The sequence below is a fragment of the Salminus brasiliensis genome, chromosome 2 (assembly GCF_030463535.1).
Source record: "Salminus brasiliensis chromosome 2, fSalBra1.hap2, whole genome shotgun sequence".
Taxonomy (NCBI): domain Eukaryota; kingdom Metazoa; phylum Chordata; class Actinopteri; order Characiformes; family Bryconidae; genus Salminus; species Salminus brasiliensis.
The window spans coordinates 12,551,008-12,570,474 of NC_132879.1; the positions used below are offsets into that span (position 1 = coordinate 12,551,008).

Consider the following 19,467-nt stretch of genomic DNA (forward strand, 5'->3'; position numbering starts at 1 on the left):
TACAAAACCCTAAAAATGTATTTTGAATGGGAATATTTTTATTAACTGGATCTCCTTTTACCCGAGCACAATGCATCACTCCACACATACTGAAACTGCTTTTGCCCATCCCTCGATTTAATTAATCATTTCCTCAATTTAATTAATAATTCCCTCAATTTAATAAATCATTTCCTCAATTTAATTAATATTTCCCTCAATTTAATAAATCATTCCCTCAAATTAATTAATAATTCCCTCGATTTAATAAATCATTCCCTCAATTTAATAAATAATTCCCCCAATTTAATAAATCATTCCCTCAAATTAATAAATCATTCCCCCAATTTAATTAATCATTCCCTCAATTTAATAAATCATTCCCTCAATTTAATAAATCATTCCCATAATTTTATATATTGTTCCCTTAATTTAATAAGTCATTCCCTCAATTTAATAAATCATTCCCTCAATTTAATAAATCATTCCCATAATTTTATATATTGTTCCCTTAATTTAATAAGTCATTCCCTCAATTTAATTAATCATTCCCTTGATTTAATTAATAATTCCCTTAATTTAATAAGTCATTCCCTCAATTTAATGAATCATTTATTCTAAACTAAAGTGTTTCTTTAAACTGAGAAAACTAAGTGGATGATTTATGTCTGTAATATATAATTTTCTACCTTGATGAAACAGACCCCCACACGTGCACCGCTGAACCGGGTAAGAGCAGACGGAGCAGGCGGGGACGCTGCCGGGCCCTTTAAGGTGCTCTTAGTTTGAAAAGTGGTGCCTCCCCTTCCTCGCTTGAATATTCAATGAGCTGGAGAGCAGCTGGAGTCAGCGGCATTGCTGTGATTGGGACTGGGTGGACTGGACTGGACTGCTAGCTACTGTAAGTAAGTGCCCGTTTCTGATTTTGCTTTGACTCGATGCTCAACTTCTCAGTCATACTGTGGCGAAATCTGCAGCGTTTTTGGCGACTATCAGCGGGGACAGGCTGCCGTCCTGTGTCTGAGGGCTCTGTGAGATCAGGCACCACAGCGGCTGCACAGCTGGAGCCGCAGCTAGTTAAATAAATGGAGATCTGCTGGTGCTTTCTTCAGGTGGCTGCAGTCTACTGTATTAACCGTGCTTGGTTTACACGTGGGGCTCCAGTGAATCTGTTGTCAGTTGTCCGTCCATTCAGATGCATCAGCTACTGTTACTGTTACTGTGGCTCTGTAACCAGTACTGACTGGTTTGGGGCCAACCTCCATTTGCTCGGTGCAGAAGGAATGATGCAACTGGCAAACACGAATTGCACACGACGGTTCATGCTGATGCACAGCTGCTGCTGCTGCTGCTGCTGCTGCTCTTGATCTGCTGGGTGACAGAGCTGTGCACGAGCATGATTAGCTCCAGACATGATTAGCTCCAGTTAATCGATACCTTACTGAAATGTGGCATTGTGTGCACGCGCGGTGTGTGTGTGTGCTGTATAAGGGAGTGTGAACATCTTTCTGATCAAAGTTCATTCTGGCCTCAGACAAAAACAACACCAGTGCCACTGATTTGTGCAGCTACAGGCTGCAGTGCTAAAAAAAAAATCAACAGAATCTGTATTTGTACTATAATTTCATATATATCTTATAAACGTTTTACAAACGTATTAAAATGCATGGATTAAGTTTTGGCTGAATGCATTAAAAAGGAGAGTGTTCAGTGTTTTGCTGAAGCCCTGCTCCTGCAGCCATCTTTGGTGCAGTTGGTTTCAGGAGTAATCTCTGGTGTTACACAAGACTAGCTCAAAGAATCTGTTTTGCATGTGGTGACAAGTGGTTTAAAGGGCCCATATCCTATATATGTCTCCCCCTCCCCCCAGAGGACCACTGTTCTGGACCTTATTTTATGTATTTATTTTCATGTACCAAAAACAGTCATATGATTATACCTGTACTGCCATTTACAGATGGTGCGATTTACATTTATGCAATGCACAGCACAGTGAAGCTCTCCTCTTTACATATCACAGCTTTGAAGGCCAGGGTCAGAGTACAGAGTCAGCCATGCTATAGCAAACCTTGAGCTGAAAGGGTTTAGGGCCTTGCTCAAGAGCCTGACAGTGCACCCAGATATCAAACCTACAGCCTTTTGATCATTCCCTTAATTTAATAAATAATTCCCTTAATTTAATAAATAATTCCCTCGATTTAATAAATGTTTTGTTTCGATTGAATAAATCACGCTCTTTATTCAAGAAATCATTCCCTGGATTTTAAAAACATTACTTTAATTTAATAAACCAGGGCCTTGCTCAAGAGCCTGACAGTGCACCCAGATATCAAACCTACAGCCTTTTGATCAGTAACCACTGGACACCAAAATTAGCATTTTCCAACCTTTATTTATCCTTAAGACTTAACTAAGTGCTAAACTAACTGCTTCTCATGTAGCATTTCAGACGTCTGTTGGTACTCCACTGACTGTAATAGGGGGAATGCCGGCTACTGCACTTGGTAACTTTGGTGAGAACTGCGTATGGCTTCTACTTGTCAACAAATGCATGTGTACAGCTGTCCAAGAGCGCCCCCTCTTGGACAGCTGTACACATGCATTTGTTGAAAGCACGATTTGTATTTATGGCAGTGGTGTAAAGGTGGATTACACTCCCCACCTGTAAAAGGAGGCCAGGAGCAAAACTAATACCAGTTTTTGCATATTTTACATTAGGCTGACACTCTTATTCAGAATTACGTACATTTAAGTCTTGTTACACAGGTAGGAGAGTAGTGTTTAGAGTCTTATTGGTGTGGCTTGGAGTGATTGCCTGATTGGGGAATCAAAACTTAGTCTACAGCAACACATAAATCTGTATTCGTGACCTCACAAAAACACTGTTTTTGCAGCATAGTTTCCATTTATGGAGTATTATGGACTGCTTTGCCTAATATGGGCCCTTTTAAAAGTGTGTTTGCCACACATTGAGGGCCCAAAGCCTAGGCAAAACATGATGCATGGGTGAGTGCAACCACGTGTCACTTCCCTGTCGTCCGAATGCCACATCCCATTTTGGGTGAAAGCGAACCCAATCACATTGCTAGTTTACAATTTTCTTTACTTCCCCGAAGAGCGAAGGACAGCAAAAGGAGAGACCTGTGGCTTCAGGCCATGCTCAAAGAGGATAAAAATGGTAAACTGTGGCAAACACTTCATCACAGGTCAGTTAACAAGGCTGAAGTCACCAGTTCTAATGTTAAAAGCCAGAGAGCTGAACGTTGATGCTGTATTGAAAGAGCTGAACATGGCACATGATGAAAAGCCATGGAAATCCCTGTTTAACGTTGGCCTGTGACTGAAGGATTAATGCAGTCAGCAGGATTTTCCCCTGATTTGTTAAAACAGTAGGTACCAAAACAGCTTCACTTGCCTGTTTGTCATAATAATCCAAATTCAGAGTGGGTCTAAATGCTGCATTAATGCTATGATGATAAAGCTTAATTCGTCATTGATTAAATGAATCAATAAGTGTATTTGTTCAGTACAACATACTGGGTAAAAGAGTTTGGCCACTTTGACTGCAGCATACTGAACGGACACCCATGAACCCCTAACTCTATTTCTTTCATTTGTTTTCTATATAATAACGCTGATTGATTGCCGACAACTCTGTGATATACGTGTTTTCCAGGCTGGCCATAGGATTTGAACTCCTAATAGCTGTAAACCAGCAGGGAATGCACCTCAATTCTCAAAGACTTGGAAGTTTGTGTCTACCGCCTGTCAAATTCGAGCAATGCATGGGCAAAGTACAGGGATACGTTGCCCTAATCCATATTGAGCAATGAATTCCCAGCAGAAATCCTGTGCATTAGTTGTTTTGTATAGATATCCAAATAATGGTCCTAATGCTGGCAATACAGTGAAATGGCCTTGTTCCAATGCCAGAATATTGATTGTGATACCAAACCATACAACATTTTAAAATTGCCTGATTGTCTGAACCTTAGGTTGGATTCCTGGACAGGACACTGATTAGGCCCTGTCTTGGCCTAAATTGCAGTGGTGCAATTGACAGTGATGCATTAGTGTTTTAGTCCAGACGTAGCCTAAACCTAGATCTGGAGAACTGTTTATTTCATCATTTAGGTACTTTAACGGTACACCCATTGCAGACACAGGTGTTCAGTTGTGTGCACACAGCTTGTATAAGCCATTGCCAGTACAACATGACGCTCTGGAGCAGCAGCATCTGAGCCTAAGGTCACCATCCCTCATGACTGACCTCGCTCTCATGGGTGAATGCAGTCAGATCCTTTCAGCCATGCTCCATCATCTAGTGTAAAGTCTCTCCAGACAGAAGATCACAGCAGTTGCAGCAGTACTCGTATCTGCCATAACATTAAAATGCCTGCTATTGTATAGATCCCCAAGCAGCTCTGACCTATCAGGACATGACCTCCACAGTACCTGTCGTATCTGGCACCAAGACGATCCTTTAGGTCCTGTAAGCTGTGAGGTGGGGCGTGCATAAATCAAATCAGTGAGACCTGGGTACCATGACCAGGTTGTTGGGTTCACTGGTTGTACTTCCATAGGGCACTTTTAGTAGGTACTGACCACTGCATACCAGGAACACTCCAGAAGACCTGCTTGATGTTTTGGAGATGCTCTGACCCAGCCATCAGATTCTTACGCTCCTCCATTTTTCCTGCTTCCAACACCTCACCTTCAAGAACTGGCTGTTCACTTGCTGCCTAAAAGGTAGATCCCACACATTGACAGAAGCCATTGTAACCAGATATTCAGTGTTGTTCATTTCACCTGTCAGTGGTTTTAATGTTATGTCTGTGTTTAATGTACATTGTGGTGTTCATTTCTTGCAGCATGGTAAAACGAGACATTTCTAATCACTGCCTATCTGGAAAATAGTCTATTTAGAAATGCAAGATCTCCAAATTGTGAAACACCCATATGCTAATGCTACACACTACACTATCTAGGAATTCCAGACCGAGCCTTGGGCGATATGAGAATGTCAGAAACCAAAGATTTCAGACTTCAGCCCTCAATACCATCTTCAGTTTGGGTAATTTGTGACAAATTGTACAATTTAGCGTTTGACACTGTGCTAATAATGTAAAGTACAGTCTGTAAGACATTCTTGGACAGTTTGTTGTTGTTGTTGTTTATACCAAAAGGCTAGGTACTAAATTTCAGCTAACAAAGGGTGCACATAGCAAATCACAGATGCTCAGTAGCTTACAGCAGAGGTCTCCAACCATTCTCCAGGAGATCTACCTTCCTGCACCTCTCCTCCAACCCAAATCCAGCACACCTCATTTAGCCAATCCCAGACGTCTGAAGGCAGTAATGCGTTGGATCGGGTGGGGCTGATTTGGCTTGGGTTCAGAGTCGGCTGGAAGGTAGCTCTCCAGGAACAGGTTTGGTGGCCCTGGCTTTCAGGCTGTATTGGGTTAATCCTGCCTGTAAGCATATTTCTACCAAGAAGTAAAATGGTCTGTAGCTAAACTCCAAGCAGCAGAAAATGAAATTGAATTAGTTCCTAATTTCAAAGGCATGAATGAGGCATTTTGTTGTGCATGCAGTCGTTCCTGACATCATGTGACCTACATGTCTGCAGCAGTGAAATAAGAAGAAACCTCAGTATCTGTAAAGCCTTTCCATCATTCAGCTCATATTGTAACAAGCCTAGTTGCCTTAAAGGTGCCCTGGAATAGACAACTGTGTGTTCCTTGGCAAAGTTCAATAATTAGAGGTCAGTACAATTGAATTGACCAGCTGTGACCCTCAGACACTGCGGACGCTTCATTCAAAAGAAAATCCAACTAAACTAAGGCTGTGAAACAGGCCAATTTCAGAATCCCATGACCGTTACATAACAGTGTGGGCCTATTATATGTATGTCCCCAAAATTTACAGGAAGCCAGCCACTAGCAAAAGCCTTTGGAAAAATCTACTGTTAAAATATTTAGTTTTTTACATTTATTCTTGAATATTTGGAAAACCGGCTGCTGTATACTCCAGTCTTGTGAACCAGGCTTTTTCTGTGCCAGTATCCGCGGAAAGGAACCCTTCTTTCGGCAAATGAGGAAGCGAAAGCCAGGGAAGCGAGCGGGTAGTGCCAGCCTGGCAACAGATAACATCACTAGTTGCCACTGAGCTCCCACACCATGTGGGAGACTGGGGTTCGATTCCCAGTCTGGGTGACTATGCAGCGCTACACCAATAAGAGTCCTTGGGCAAGACTCCTAACACTACACTGACCCACCTCTGTAATACAAGTAACCTTGTAAGTCGCTCTGGATAAGAGCGTCAGCTAAATGCCATAAATGTAAATGGAAAAAAATGTAAATGCTAAAACTAGCCGACCAGCTACAATCTCTTCAGCTTATCCCACAACGCGCTGAGACTGTGCTGTGCTACATGGCTGCTGTGAGCTTTCGTGAGCATGTCATGTAAGGCAATTTTAATTAAATGCTTCTTGTTTTCTATGACATTTTTAGAGGCAGAGGCAGATTATATCATCGTTCATTTCTCTCCAATATTGATTACATGTAGGGCATTATTAATATTGTGTTGGATCACTGACCTCTGGTGAAATCAGGTGAAAATTCCTGTATTTCTTTTTTGTTTGAATTCTTTGTTCTATTATCATCAGTGTCCAATGAAAAACATCTCTAAAATTGTGATTTTTATGGAAGTTAATGTAAAATAAGACTTAATTTCAAGTCATTTAAAGTATTTTTATTGGTCTGTTCATTTAGATTTATGTACACATTGTACAGAACAGCTACAGGGTTTAAAAGACAAAAACGAAAGAACAAAAATAGAGATTATATTATATATTAGATCAACAAAATATTGCAGTGCTAGTCTTTTTTTGTAAGGTCATGCAGCCCTACTTTACAGCATTAACTAGTTTAGAAAATCTTCTGATGTTGTGACCTCTGTCTGAAAAGTGCAGCCAGACTTTGGACCTTTTCAGCCCTCTTGTTTGTGCTCCTGCACTCTCGCTCGCTCTCTGCTCTGTGTCTTTAAAAGGAGCCGGTCATATGTCACACTGAGATGACCAAGCTTTTTATTTATTATTTTTTTTTAAACAATTATTTGATTATATCTTGGGTTGCCACATTATATTATTACTATGATATTATTATTATTATTATTATTATTATTATTATAACCCTAATTTCATACATAAAATGTTTTACAAGGCTGACCTTAAATATACAACAGCCTAAGACACAAAATTCTGGAATATTAAAGCATTACAAATGGATAGGAAAATAATGTAATACAACTGAGCAATTAAAAAAGATGAAATAACAAACAACAAATATACCTAAAAAGAAAACAAAAAGCTAAATTGATGTATAAGGAACTGTATAATAAAATAAACTTTTTAAATTTGAAAACTAATAATAATATTGTTAAATGTTAAAATTAACAGTCATTTTAGCAGTAATTAGGAGTAATTGATACTGTACAGTTTGATCTGTGTGCCTCGTTGGAGCTGAAGTTTCTGTTTTAGCATAATCTCATCATATCTCATTATGATGCTCCTCTCTAAAGAACAAGGCTGCTCAGTTTCTTAAGCCAAATAAGTTCATATCATTCCTGTTGCACAGAAACCTTAGATCTCCATTTGTGACAGAATGGGAATCTGGTTGTTCTGTACATTGTGTCTTAATTTCATCACGAATTGAAACTCTCCAATGTTCCTTCCACTGGAAGTTAAGCAGCTTTTTTTCTTAACTTTAAAAAAGCAAGGTGCCACAGCGGGATGTTTGAGCGATGCCATAGAAGAACCACTTTTTGTTCCATAAAGAACCATTTGAGTGAAGAACCTTTGACTTCTCTATACCTTTCAAAGGTTCTTCACAATGATATTTATTTCACAAAAGTGGTTCTCCTATAAAAACGCTTAAAGAACCATTCATAGCACCATTGTTGTTAAAAGTGTACTCCTGTAAAGCTGCAGTTTTGGAGATACAGGGTTTTTTGTGTGACAGTCATGATATGTTTCCTGCAGTTTCTGTTGTGCATCTCCTGCAGTTCCATGTTTGGAATGGACCCTCAATATCAAGGACCTCCTGCTCAGAGAATTGGCATCACTTCTCGAATGTTCTCAGGTTGCCCTTCTTTCCTTTTTGCACCTCCTGGTTTACAGTCCTGTTGCAGTAGCATGTCGTTCTTGGCCTGCTGCCCGTGTTTCAGTGTTTCACTGATTAGTTCTGAGCAGCCGCTCACGTGAGAGAACACAGCCTTGTTGAAAATCAAGCCGTCTGCTTCTCCTCCAGAGCGTTTCAGAGGCGGTGAACCCGAATCCACTGTGGTTGGCTGGTCAGCTGTTTCCATAGCAACTTGGTGCTGATTCAGCAGCAGCTTAATCCATGTGAAGCATTGTTCTGTAGGAAGAAGAAGGAAAAAAAAACATGGCTATGTCTTCATTGTCCAGTGTTGGTTTAGGGGACGGATGGTCAGCATGCTCATCAAAAGGCCAAAAATATAACCGTCATGAGATACAGCCCTGTCAGAGACTGTAAGCTGTTCCAGGCTTTCCCACATGAGCTGTTTAGCATTGTGACGCCGCGGCTTTTGATTTCATACGGCTTTGGAGCGTGTTTAACCTGCTGATCCCCCCACTGAGCTTCAACCACAACTGAACTTCCCTCCTGGTTTTGTCCATCTGTAGAGACCATGGCGGCCGAGCTCTCCACCTCCATAAACATCAAAGAGCCTCGCTGGGATCAGGGAACCTTCATAGGCCGAGCGAAGCATTTCTTCACCGTCACAGACCCCCGCAACATCCTCCTGTCCAATGAACAGCTGGAGAAAGCACATAGGATCATTCAGGATTACAGGTAACAGCAATACACTGTCTGAATGAATCTTAAGGATGAGAATCTCTGACCTCATTTCCAAACGAGGCAGTGCAACATCTCACACAATTCAAAGTTCACCACAATTCAGTTTCACAGTTCAGATTATTTCAGCATCTTTTTTTCAGAAATATTTGAATAATTATATACAAATGTATTACCATGGAATTTCTACACAGTTATAAATTAGTGTTTTGTTCATAAATGGATTAGATTTAATTCTATTAGAGAACGACATCTAGTCTCCTGATCCAGTAACCGATATATTGACATTTTTGCACTGAACTGAATTCCCTCTTGTGCATCAGGGTAAGTTCAGGGGTGTGACGTAAAGATAAAATAGAAATATTGGATAAAATAAGATCAAATATTAGATATTGGCCACATAAGAGATAATCTGAAAAGCCATATATATAGATATTCAGATTATCTCTTCTAATTATCCAACAGTGTGAATGCAGCCTATGTGTTCTATAATTGCTAAAACCATGCTAACATACAGTACACCAATAGAGCCTGTTATTTCCAACTCTGGTCCTAGGGCCTCTCTGCCCTCCATAGTATTGTTTCCTCTGATTGACAGTGCTGGATAGTGGACTTACTACAATCCAATTTATTAAAATCCATTAAAACTATGGTTTGCTTTTTTCTCTAGAAAGGGTGTGGTGTCCCCAGGTCTGACAGAAGATGAGCTCTGGAGGGCGAAGTATATTTTTGACTCTGCTTTTCACCCAGATACGGGTGAGAAGATGCTGGTCATCGGCCGCATGTCCGCTCAGGTCCCCATGAACATGACCATCACTGGCTGCATGATGACTTTCTACAGGTGAGGAGCAGAAAGTCCTGGTCAGGAATCGCTGCAGCAAGCGAGCAAGGCTTTTCAGTAAATACCCTGCAGTCACTAAAACCAAGTGTGTAGGACAGTTGTTTAGGGCTGCAGTGTAACGAGTAGACAGGTGGATAAATGGATGTATAGGAGTAATATAAACGTATTATTCCTGGTAAACAATACATATAATAATATTTATTGATGTTGAAGCAGTAGACAAAAACAACAAAAACAGCATTAAAGGTATAATACTTATGAATATGCATTTCACTTTATGTAACAATGTAGATTCACTTAAACTAATTTGGCTAGTTTATGAGCTGTACTGATGATGCCCACAATATACTCAAAAATTGTAATATACTTGATATATTACATATATCATGATAATGATAAAGCATACACATATTACAGAGAGAGAGAGAGAGAGAAAGCAAGCAGAAAGGTGAAGAGAAACAAGTTATTTAACTTTGCTTTTGGGGAAATGCAAATGTCACTCAAATTTGCAAAATGTTTAATTTAAATACTGTTTTGTAATATGTGATTCTGAAACAAACAAGGGATAGGTGGTGATAAAAATGTCCCACATAAAATTATATATATATATATATATATATATATATATATATATATATATATATATATATATATATATGGTTGTACATTGGTTCTGTATATATTTCATGTCTGTAAATAGAATATTATATTTATGACCAGCATTCTGCCAGGGATTGTGTATTTGCTAGTGGTAAATTGTCTGTAGTGTGAAAGTACCCCAGTATCTGACGGTGTGGCAGTTTACAGCTGTAATGCTTTACTAAGTTTTTCTTTTTTTGTTGTTCATCAACTCCAGGACAACCCCAGCAGTGCTATTCTGGCAGTGGATCAATCAGTCCTTTAATGCAATAGTCAATTACACCAACCGCAGTGGCGACGCTCCCATTACAGTAAAGTAAGAGGACATTTCAATAAGTGCTTTCAACTGCAGAATTCTGTTTTTCAGATCCCACAGTTCATTATTAATAATCTGTAATGTCTTAATGTTCAGTCAGCTCTGCACAGCATACGTATCTGCCACAACAGGAGCAGTGGCCACAGCTTTAGGACTCAACGCACTAGCAAAGGTAACACTTTCCAGATACTCGCTCTTACCGAGTAAAATCCAACATTTTAACCCATAAACTTCACATGGATATTTACCCAGTCACCTGTTCATGTGGTAGTAAGTCAAAGACTACCTGATTGCATAAGCACTTGAAGGCCACAGTTGATCTATTTCTGTTCATCTGTCTTTTTCTTACTTTAAGACAGCAGTTTTAATATTCACAGTAAAAACAATCGTGCTAATTAAAACTGCTCATATCAGAAGGCAGTGTAACAGTTACAACGGTATGTGTTTTTTTCCCCCCATGATTTTAAATGAATGCTGTGTTTGTTTGTTTTTTTTGTTTTGTTTTTTTTCTCTAGCATGTCTCTCCACTTTTGGGACGCTTTGTGCCATTTGCTGCTGTAGCTGCTGCTAACTGTATCAATATTCCACTGATGAGGCAAAGGTAAAGGGTAGTAACTTTCAGCCCCCCCCCCCCCCCCAAAAGTGACCTAGCCATGCAACCTTTTGTGGATGCATGGTTACTTTAGCAGTTTGCTATATGTATATCAAGTCTGTTTTTGTTGATGTTGAAGGAAAAGTGAAATTTAAGAATAAGTGTTGTACCTCACTGACAGGGAGCTGAAGCATGGTATTCCAGTAACAGATGAGAATGATAATCGGTTAGGGGAGTCGACGAACGCAGCACAACAAGCTATCTCCCAAGTGGTCATCTCCAGAATCCTCATGGCCTCTCCTGGAATGGGTCAGTGTTTTGTTCCATTAAAGAAATGTTATTTAATCTTTGTCTCTGGTCTTCCATGGGTGAATGGATTGATGGACAAACAGACAGATAGGCAGGTAGAGAGAGAAAAATCCATGGACTCATGGATGGATAGATAGATATATATAGATGGACAAATCCATGGGTAGATGAACAGGGAAGTCGATAGATAGATAGATGGATGGAAGACAGATGAAATAGGTAGACATCCATAGAAAGATTGGGAGTAAAATCCAGATAGATAGATTGATGATAGAAAAAAACATAGATAGGAATCAATAGATGAATGCGTATAGATGGAGAAATCTGTATACAGATAGAGAGAAGGACACATAAGAGAGATAAATCTGTAGATTGGTATAAATGGATGAAAAGATGGATGCAATATAAAATATTGTTGTATAAAGATTAGAGATGCACAGAGCTATTGTTCAACACGTTTTATTGGTTGGCCTTGTTAAATTTAGCAGGGTGAGGTTTTTTTTTGTTTGTTTGTTTTTTGTTTCTTCCTGCTGCAGTTAAACTTTTTTATTCTTGATGCAGAGGAAACTCTGGAAAGTGTGTTTGACATAATTATGGGTGTATTTAGGAACAGGCAGTAGCCTCTGCAATTCATTATAGTATGACCGAAAGCAGTTCAACTATATTTATTATTCATCAATTCAAATGTCTGTATTTAATCTACAATAGCTACACACTCTTTTGTGTGTGTGTGTGTGTGTGTGTGTGTGTATATATATATATATATATATATATATATATATATATATATAAAGATATTTTTAATAGTATTAATGAAAAGAGCAAAAATGTTTCTGTATGCTGTCATTTATAATTTGCCAAAATTGAAATCGGCCAGTCATATGATAAGAAAATCTGAAATCAGAATCAGCCATCTCTAATAAAGATCTAGATGTATAGTGAGAGATTGATGGAGTTTAATATATGAATGGATTTATAGTAGAGGATGTACTATCTATTGTAGAGAATGGCGGTTTCGCTGCTGTAACACTGTTCAGCTAATTACCAGTTACTCTGTAGGAGGAATAAGGTTTGTGAGAGCAACACACACGTGTGTGCTTTACACTAGGGGAAATGTGGAAAAATAAAAGGTATAATATATAATATTCTTTTCTTTTCTTTTTTTAGCTATTCCACCATTTTTAATGAACTCTTTGGAAAAGAAAGCATTCCTTAAGGTAAGTGCTTATCCAAGTCTCGTTTCTCATGAGCGTGTTTTATGCAGCAGTTCAGTAGCAGTTCGAGCCGAGCTTGCGCAGTACAGTGCGTACGTTAAAGCTTACAATAGCCTCACAGAAGTGCTGCTGTGGTTGCTGGGCTGATTTCTCTTTCTCCTCTTTTCAGAGGTTCCCATGGATGAGTGCACCCATTCAGGTCGGCCTGGTGGGATTTTGGTGAGTTGCCAAAGATAGACGGGTGGTGTAATAAACAGCTATTTACAGTGTTTCTAATAGCCTGTGTATGAGAACTGCTAGTGACCGTCTTTGAGAATTTTTTTTTTTTTTTTTTGCTGCTTAGCTTGGTGTTTGCCACGCCACTGTGCTGCGCACTGTTCCCACAGAAGAGGTAAGAGAGCTTCAAAGAACTGTTTCATACATAAACCCTGCTAAACTGTCTTATCTGCACTGTTCAGTGGGCTTCAGAGAGGCGCTTTAGTTTAAAACAGAGTAGAAAACAATAGAAGTATTTTATTTATCTTGAAGGAAATTGCAACATTACAGTACCAGTACACATACTATCACATAAACAGACACACATTGGGCAGAAAGAAAAGAGCATTTATCAAATGAAATCAAATCATTTGATCAATTTATTTGTATCACACTTTTATAGTAGATGTTGTTGCAAAGCAGCTTTATAGAAATCCAGTAATAAGACTGAAGAGTAACAGAACACAAAACATTTCATCCTAAGTAAGCAAGCAAGCAAGCCAAAGGCATACTGCCGTAAGTCCTTAAACCCTGTATGGAGACCTTCACAAGTATTTATCCTCATAACTGCAGTTCTCTCATATTTAACATCAGTTTTAAAGACCCTAAAATAGAACCATGTGGGACCCCACAAAATGTGCATAACTGTTGGCAAATATTTTTTTGTAATGCATTAATGACAGGATTGTTAACAAAATAATAAACATTATTATTAAAATGTTATGATATAATACATTTAACACCGTTAAATTTGGCCAGTGAAGTTTGTTCAAAGTTGTTGGATTCATGGCTTATAAAATTGTTCAATTTTCCCATTAACCCAAATGTCCCTCAGGCCAAAAGTAGTTTGTGTGAATAACGAAGCCAACAAGAGAAGACCGTGTACTTGATTCTCGGGCCACGTGAACATGAATATGTTTTAGTATTAAAACCCATCACTTGTGCTGCGTTCATGCCTGCTGTTCTCACTCGTCTGGAGTATTGAGCCCCTAAAACTGAGACTTTTGGAAATGCTGCTGGCCATGTCTTAGCTTGAAAACTCAGGGGTTTTAGTGTGAATGGGCTGAAACTGAGACCTTTCATAAACAATGAGGTTAACTTTGAGTTACGTCACAGGAGTATTATGAGCTAACCCTTTGCAAGGAACGCATAGTGAGTCAGTATTCATTCGGACGTTATCTGTGGAGTTTGCATAGAATCTGTAAACGCACAGCAGGCAACAGTGAAACCGAGGGGAAACAAGTGAGACTTCATTTTGAGTCAGGAAATTTTATAAAAAATATTATAATGTAAAACTACAGTACTTTATCCCAGCTACTTTGGTGTATAATCCTGTAATATGCCTCCTCAGCCTCAGTCCACATGCTTCTTTCACTTCAGATGTCTGTTCTCTATCTCTCAGCTTGTCAACAAAGATTCATGTACAGTTGTCCATGAAGGATTCTTTGTAGGTAAAGCATGGATGTTGCAGTGAATTACACTCCCCAGATGTAGGGGGAACCCAGAAGCTGAAAATATCCATTCTCACATAAAATCCTGCATGCCAGGAAGTGTGGAAGTACCAATTCGTCAGCGATCACTTTAAGTGAAGGTGTTTCATCTGCATTGACCTCATTTGAAAGTCCACTCTAACATGTCTAACATGTCTAACATGTAACATGGTCCGTTAGACCCATGGCTGTATGGTGCGAGTTTGCTGTGTTTAATGCATCTCCCTGTGCGATCGCCCCCCACAGCTCCATGGCCCTGAGCCGTCTGGAGCCTGAGCTTCAGGAGAAGATCCGTGCGAGTCATCCTGGAGTGGAGAGAGTCTACTTTAATAAAGGACTATGAGAGAGAAAGCCTCGTACCTACACTGCCATGGCCATCCCACTCACCGTCATGTTAAAGCCACCTTCAGTGTGCCAAAGTTAAGTTCCTCTGTCTCATCTCAAGGAAATCCCAACTCAGTCGTTTTGTAAGACGTTATTCCTAGTGACTTTTTCTCTTTTTTTTTTAATGAAAAAAGATTTCGTTGATGTTAGTGTTAGGACAAGACTTGTCACAAAGGGTGCTCTTTCAGTTTGATTTTTGTATCCACATCTAGTATTTTTGTAATTTGTTAAGTACAGTGCAGTCTGGAAGTAGTTGAACAGTGACATGAAATGTGTTGCGTTTTTTTTTTGTTTGTTTGTTTGTTTGTTTGTTTTTTATGAATAATAACAATTTGACTAACATGAAGCATAAATCAGTCAGATGCTTCTCTATTGAGAAGAAGCAATAACACCATGCTTAGCATTGCTGTAGCAAACTGGATGATTGCAGTAGTGAATGATGAAGTTAAAAACAAACACCCTTGCTGATTAAAAAACAGCCTGGAAAGCTCCAGTGGTTAAGCTGGTTGACGAGCTTGGCTCTTAACCAATATATGGTATGTTTTGCGAAGTGCGGACCATGCTTGGGCTGGGTTTTCTTTTCCAGCAGGGTTGTTTTATATGCAGTAATAACTTACATAAGCCACATTTAAATATTCGGAATGACCCCCTTCACACCATGTACGTTTTTTTCCCGGATTGGGGTCGTTGGTGTAGTGGAACCTTTACGCCTAGTCTGGTGCGTTTTTGCCTTCTGTGCTCTGTAAACAGGGCTAGAAACTCCACAGCTCTCGCAAATTGCCACTCTTTGTTTTTTCTCTGCTCTCTGTCCACTTTTACTCTCTGTAATGTCCGTCCTCTACATGAGTTAGCGAGGGACGCTATAGTTTGCTGTAGAGTTTTTTGGGGACATGAACATACTAGGATGCACCTAGAAAAACTTGGCTGAAAATGGCTGCATAATGTCGCTGTAAAATTCTCACCATCGTTCCCCAGCCTTTCAGCTCTGCTCTTTCCTCCAACCTCTGCATTTTTACAGTAGGCGTGTTGCTGATCGTCATATAAGCTTTTTTGTTCTGGCCCGAAGAAGATGAGCTGCTCTGCCGCCGTCTGGATGCTTATTTGCTTGGTCTGCAACCATGCCAATGGAGCTCTAATTGGTCAGCCTGATTTTAACGCATCTGTACAACATAGAAAATAGAGCCGGCGCTGGTTGAAAAATTAACGCAGTGTCGCAGTCTGTTAGTTTCTGACCAGTTATCTGACAATCATTACTGAACGTGTGTTCATTATTCAAAACTTTGTGTGTTCTTTTCGGCTGTAAAAATCGGACTCTGTGCGAATAGGCTTTAAATTGTATTTTAAGGAGAGTTTTAATAATCAGTGTGTCTTAACATTTTTTTAATGTTATAAAATGATGCTGTAATTCTCTGATGAATCATTTTCTATCCGTTTGAAACCAAGATTTGACTCTAGATTGATCACCACTTTTGAAATATGTGGCATTCTGCAAATAATCTTTATCATAACTTCATTATTGCTGCTCTGCAACCTCTGGGGTCATCTTGCAAACAGAATTACAGGTCTGATCACCGCTTTACAGCTAAAAACACAGAGCTGTAGCTTCCTGCTGATTAGTTGAAACCTGTGCACAGACTAGGATCAGTTGTTTGCTACCATATTTTTTGAAGACCTGATTCCAGTCTTTTGGACAGTGATTTTACATCATGTGGATGTTGTAGGTCGCTAGTGAAAATCAGGAACTGGAAAAATGCAAGAGCAGGTGTGACAGCCAGTGGAACTGATTACTCGTCTCTGTTGAGGATGTCAACTGATGGCGGTTGGAAACGCCAACCAAAATGCCTGAAACCTCTGTAGCTGATGCTTCATCTCGTAGCAGGACAATAAGCCCGGATATGGTTTCATTTCTAATGCAGTGAGCTGGAATACAGCGCCAAATCCATAGCCACTGTGTCACTGTCCAGTTACTTGCTGACTGCACTGTTCTTGTGTTTGCTGCCAAACCGTTCCATGTGCCATACAGAATCATATTCACTGAGGAACAAAGATGGGGGGAATGATCCTGTGCTTTCTGTTAGTGTTTTATTGCATTACTGTATTAAGTGATCAGTGTTTGTGTACACTAAGGCTGCTTCTGACACAAAACTGCCAAATACTTCAAGTTCAAATTAAAGGTACACTAAGTGCTGTTTTCCATCGATCCTGGCAGTGTGTAGGTACACAGTGAGACGTAATGAAGATGTGTGTAAAAAAAACTTTTACCTCAAGTGATGGTTCTTTAGACTTTTAAAAGGGTCTTCACACTCACACGTCTTTATTACAGAAAGTGGTATCACCTCTATGGTTTCACTCAAAGAATCATTTAAAGCCCCTTATTTTTAAAGAGTGTAACAGTACTAATGATTATACTACATTTTTAAAAGTACCATTCAAATTTTAACCACAACTAAGAAAACAATGAATTGCTATCACACAGGCTTTTATGTCACTTTGACATTTACAGATTAGCTGTTGGTGCTTTTAATGTAGGCTCAAGTCTGCCAGTAAGACTGAGAAAAGGCCTTTCCCACTGCCAGGATTACCAATACAGTGGAAGTCACTTTCTGTCCTTAAACCATCCAAGTCATTGTTCATCTTAACCAGCAATAAATGACTTACAAGCACAGTGAGGAAACTGCTTAGTGTACCTTTAATGACGAATCATACCGTCTACGGGACCTCTATGTAAGAGCAGTGCAATTGATCTGAAACGTTGCCAAATGAGTTTTGACCTCTCCATTACAAACCAGCCTGCCGAGGCTGAGCCTGAGCTGCTCCTTTCTGAAGAAACTGGACTAATAAAGAGAGACTGCCGTGTGATTTTAGTTATGGACAGTATTTGGATAAAAATGGTCTTAAAATAGGATTTTTGTAAGTATTCTCATTCTGCTTGCCAAACATGCATGAACAAACTGTTTTGTTGGGGGGGAGGGGGGGACGGGGGCGTCTTGTGTAAGGTCTTATCCCCATTTGTTCCCATTAGATGTGACAAAGTCCGTTCAAAGAGCAGAGCAAGTGATGATCACTGATAGCTCACTGCTCACTCAGACGAAGGACTTTTGAGTGCTGTTTTTTGTCTGTTATAGCAAACCTTCGTAGCCAATTCAAGAAGGGGTGGTTTATTTTGTTTTCCATATTTATCACCAGCTCTCCTTTGCATCTTGGCAACATTCTACAATGAATGGTGCAAAAGTTACTCAGAGTAAACTCTTTTTTTCCATCACCTATTCAGAATATGAAGGTATTATTTCAGGGATAGGAGGGTTTGTTGTGACCGTGACCATTTGTTTCAACTGACATTCAGATGCTGTTTTTGGGGGTTCAGTGCATCAGTTGCTACTTTTTCATATTCTGTATTACAAAGTCTATAGCAACAATTAAGGCAAGTACTAATTTAGTCTTTGGTAAAAGTATAAGTGGGCTGGGTATCAAAATCAAATTCTTTTATAGTACCAACCAAATTACAACAGTAATTACACCACTCTACCACCCTAATACCACAAAGTATTAAGACCTTCTGCCTTTCTGTAGTGAAAGTGAAATCATCGTAAATGTAATAGATCAAATTCTGATCGATGTAGACTATTTCATCTATTTCGATTTTAGTTTTTTCTATCATGCTTAGATTTAAAACCATCCCTGAATAGAGTGAAATAGAATAAAATGTTTAAATTTGCATTTAAAAATGCATTAAATTTCCTTCCAAGTAAAAATGTCTAGAAATATATATATATATATATATATATATATATATATATATATATATATATATATATATATATATATATATATGAGATAGATAGATATATAGATATATATATATATATATATAGTTAACTTTGGCACAAAATCTTTTTAAGGAATCTGTAGCAAACACAAGGTATCAGTTGGTATTGTATCAGTTTTATATGATACCCGGCCCTAGACAGAAGTCAAATAAAAAACCTGTTGATTTAAAGCACAAATTATTACCTCAGAAATCCAGAGATCATTTCATGCAGCCTGACACCCTTAAGGAAATTAATAGTTAATGATCATTTAATGCTGTTTATTTCAGTTCACGTAAAAAGCAAAATAGCTACAGCTGTACTTTTGACATTGTAGTTTAATAAGGTATGTATTGTTAACATCAGGTGTATTTTCTGCTGCTGTGACCTGTTTTCCCCTTCTTTCTTTTGCAAAAGTTGTACACTGGCCTTTATTTCAGAATCCAGTCTGTACCTGTGGTTGTAAGTGGATGTTTTTTTTTTTTTCTCTCTTTTATTTGTTTTTGATTTTTTTTTTTCATTTTGGTACCCATTCCAGTTGACACTTTCACTGTATTGCACCTCAGTGTGTTAAATGCTACTTCTGTGGTTCTGTATGCCTAGTTTCAGGATCTGTAATTCCATATATAACACGTGTAGCAAGTTTGTGCATTGAAAAATGTGTCTCTGGATAGGTGAAGAGGACTCTGTGTAAGGTGTGCTATGTAGTGTTGCAAGACTGTATAATTGACTGTAATGTGAGACCATGATCTAATTTGCATTTAAT

General features: G+C 39.0%; 1 protein-coding gene across 3 annotated transcripts; it reads left to right on the forward strand.

The window, feature by feature from the left end:
- Positions 1-804: 804 nt before the first annotated feature.
- sfxn1 (sideroflexin 1) lies at positions 805-18,645 on the forward strand. Of its 3 annotated transcripts, none has more exons than XM_072667875.1 (11): positions 805-880; positions 8,684-8,852; positions 9,526-9,696; positions 10,553-10,651; positions 10,748-10,823; positions 11,167-11,252; positions 11,425-11,552; positions 12,720-12,769; positions 12,936-12,985; positions 13,110-13,157; positions 14,758-18,645. In XM_072667875.1, the coding sequence occupies exons 2-11, from the start codon at positions 8,689-8,691 to the stop codon at positions 14,852-14,854; spliced, it is 969 nt and encodes a 322-aa protein (XP_072523976.1). In that variant the 5' UTR covers positions 805-880; positions 8,684-8,688; the 3' UTR covers positions 14,855-18,645. The 3 variants fall into 3 exon arrangements, with proteins under 3 accessions (XP_072523976.1, XP_072523968.1, XP_072523982.1); XM_072667867.1 differs by having other exon boundaries at positions 816-884; XM_072667881.1 differs by lacking the exon at positions 805-880 and having other exon boundaries at positions 8,720-8,852; positions 9,606-9,696.
- The last annotated feature ends 822 nt before the right edge of the window (positions 18,646-19,467 follow it).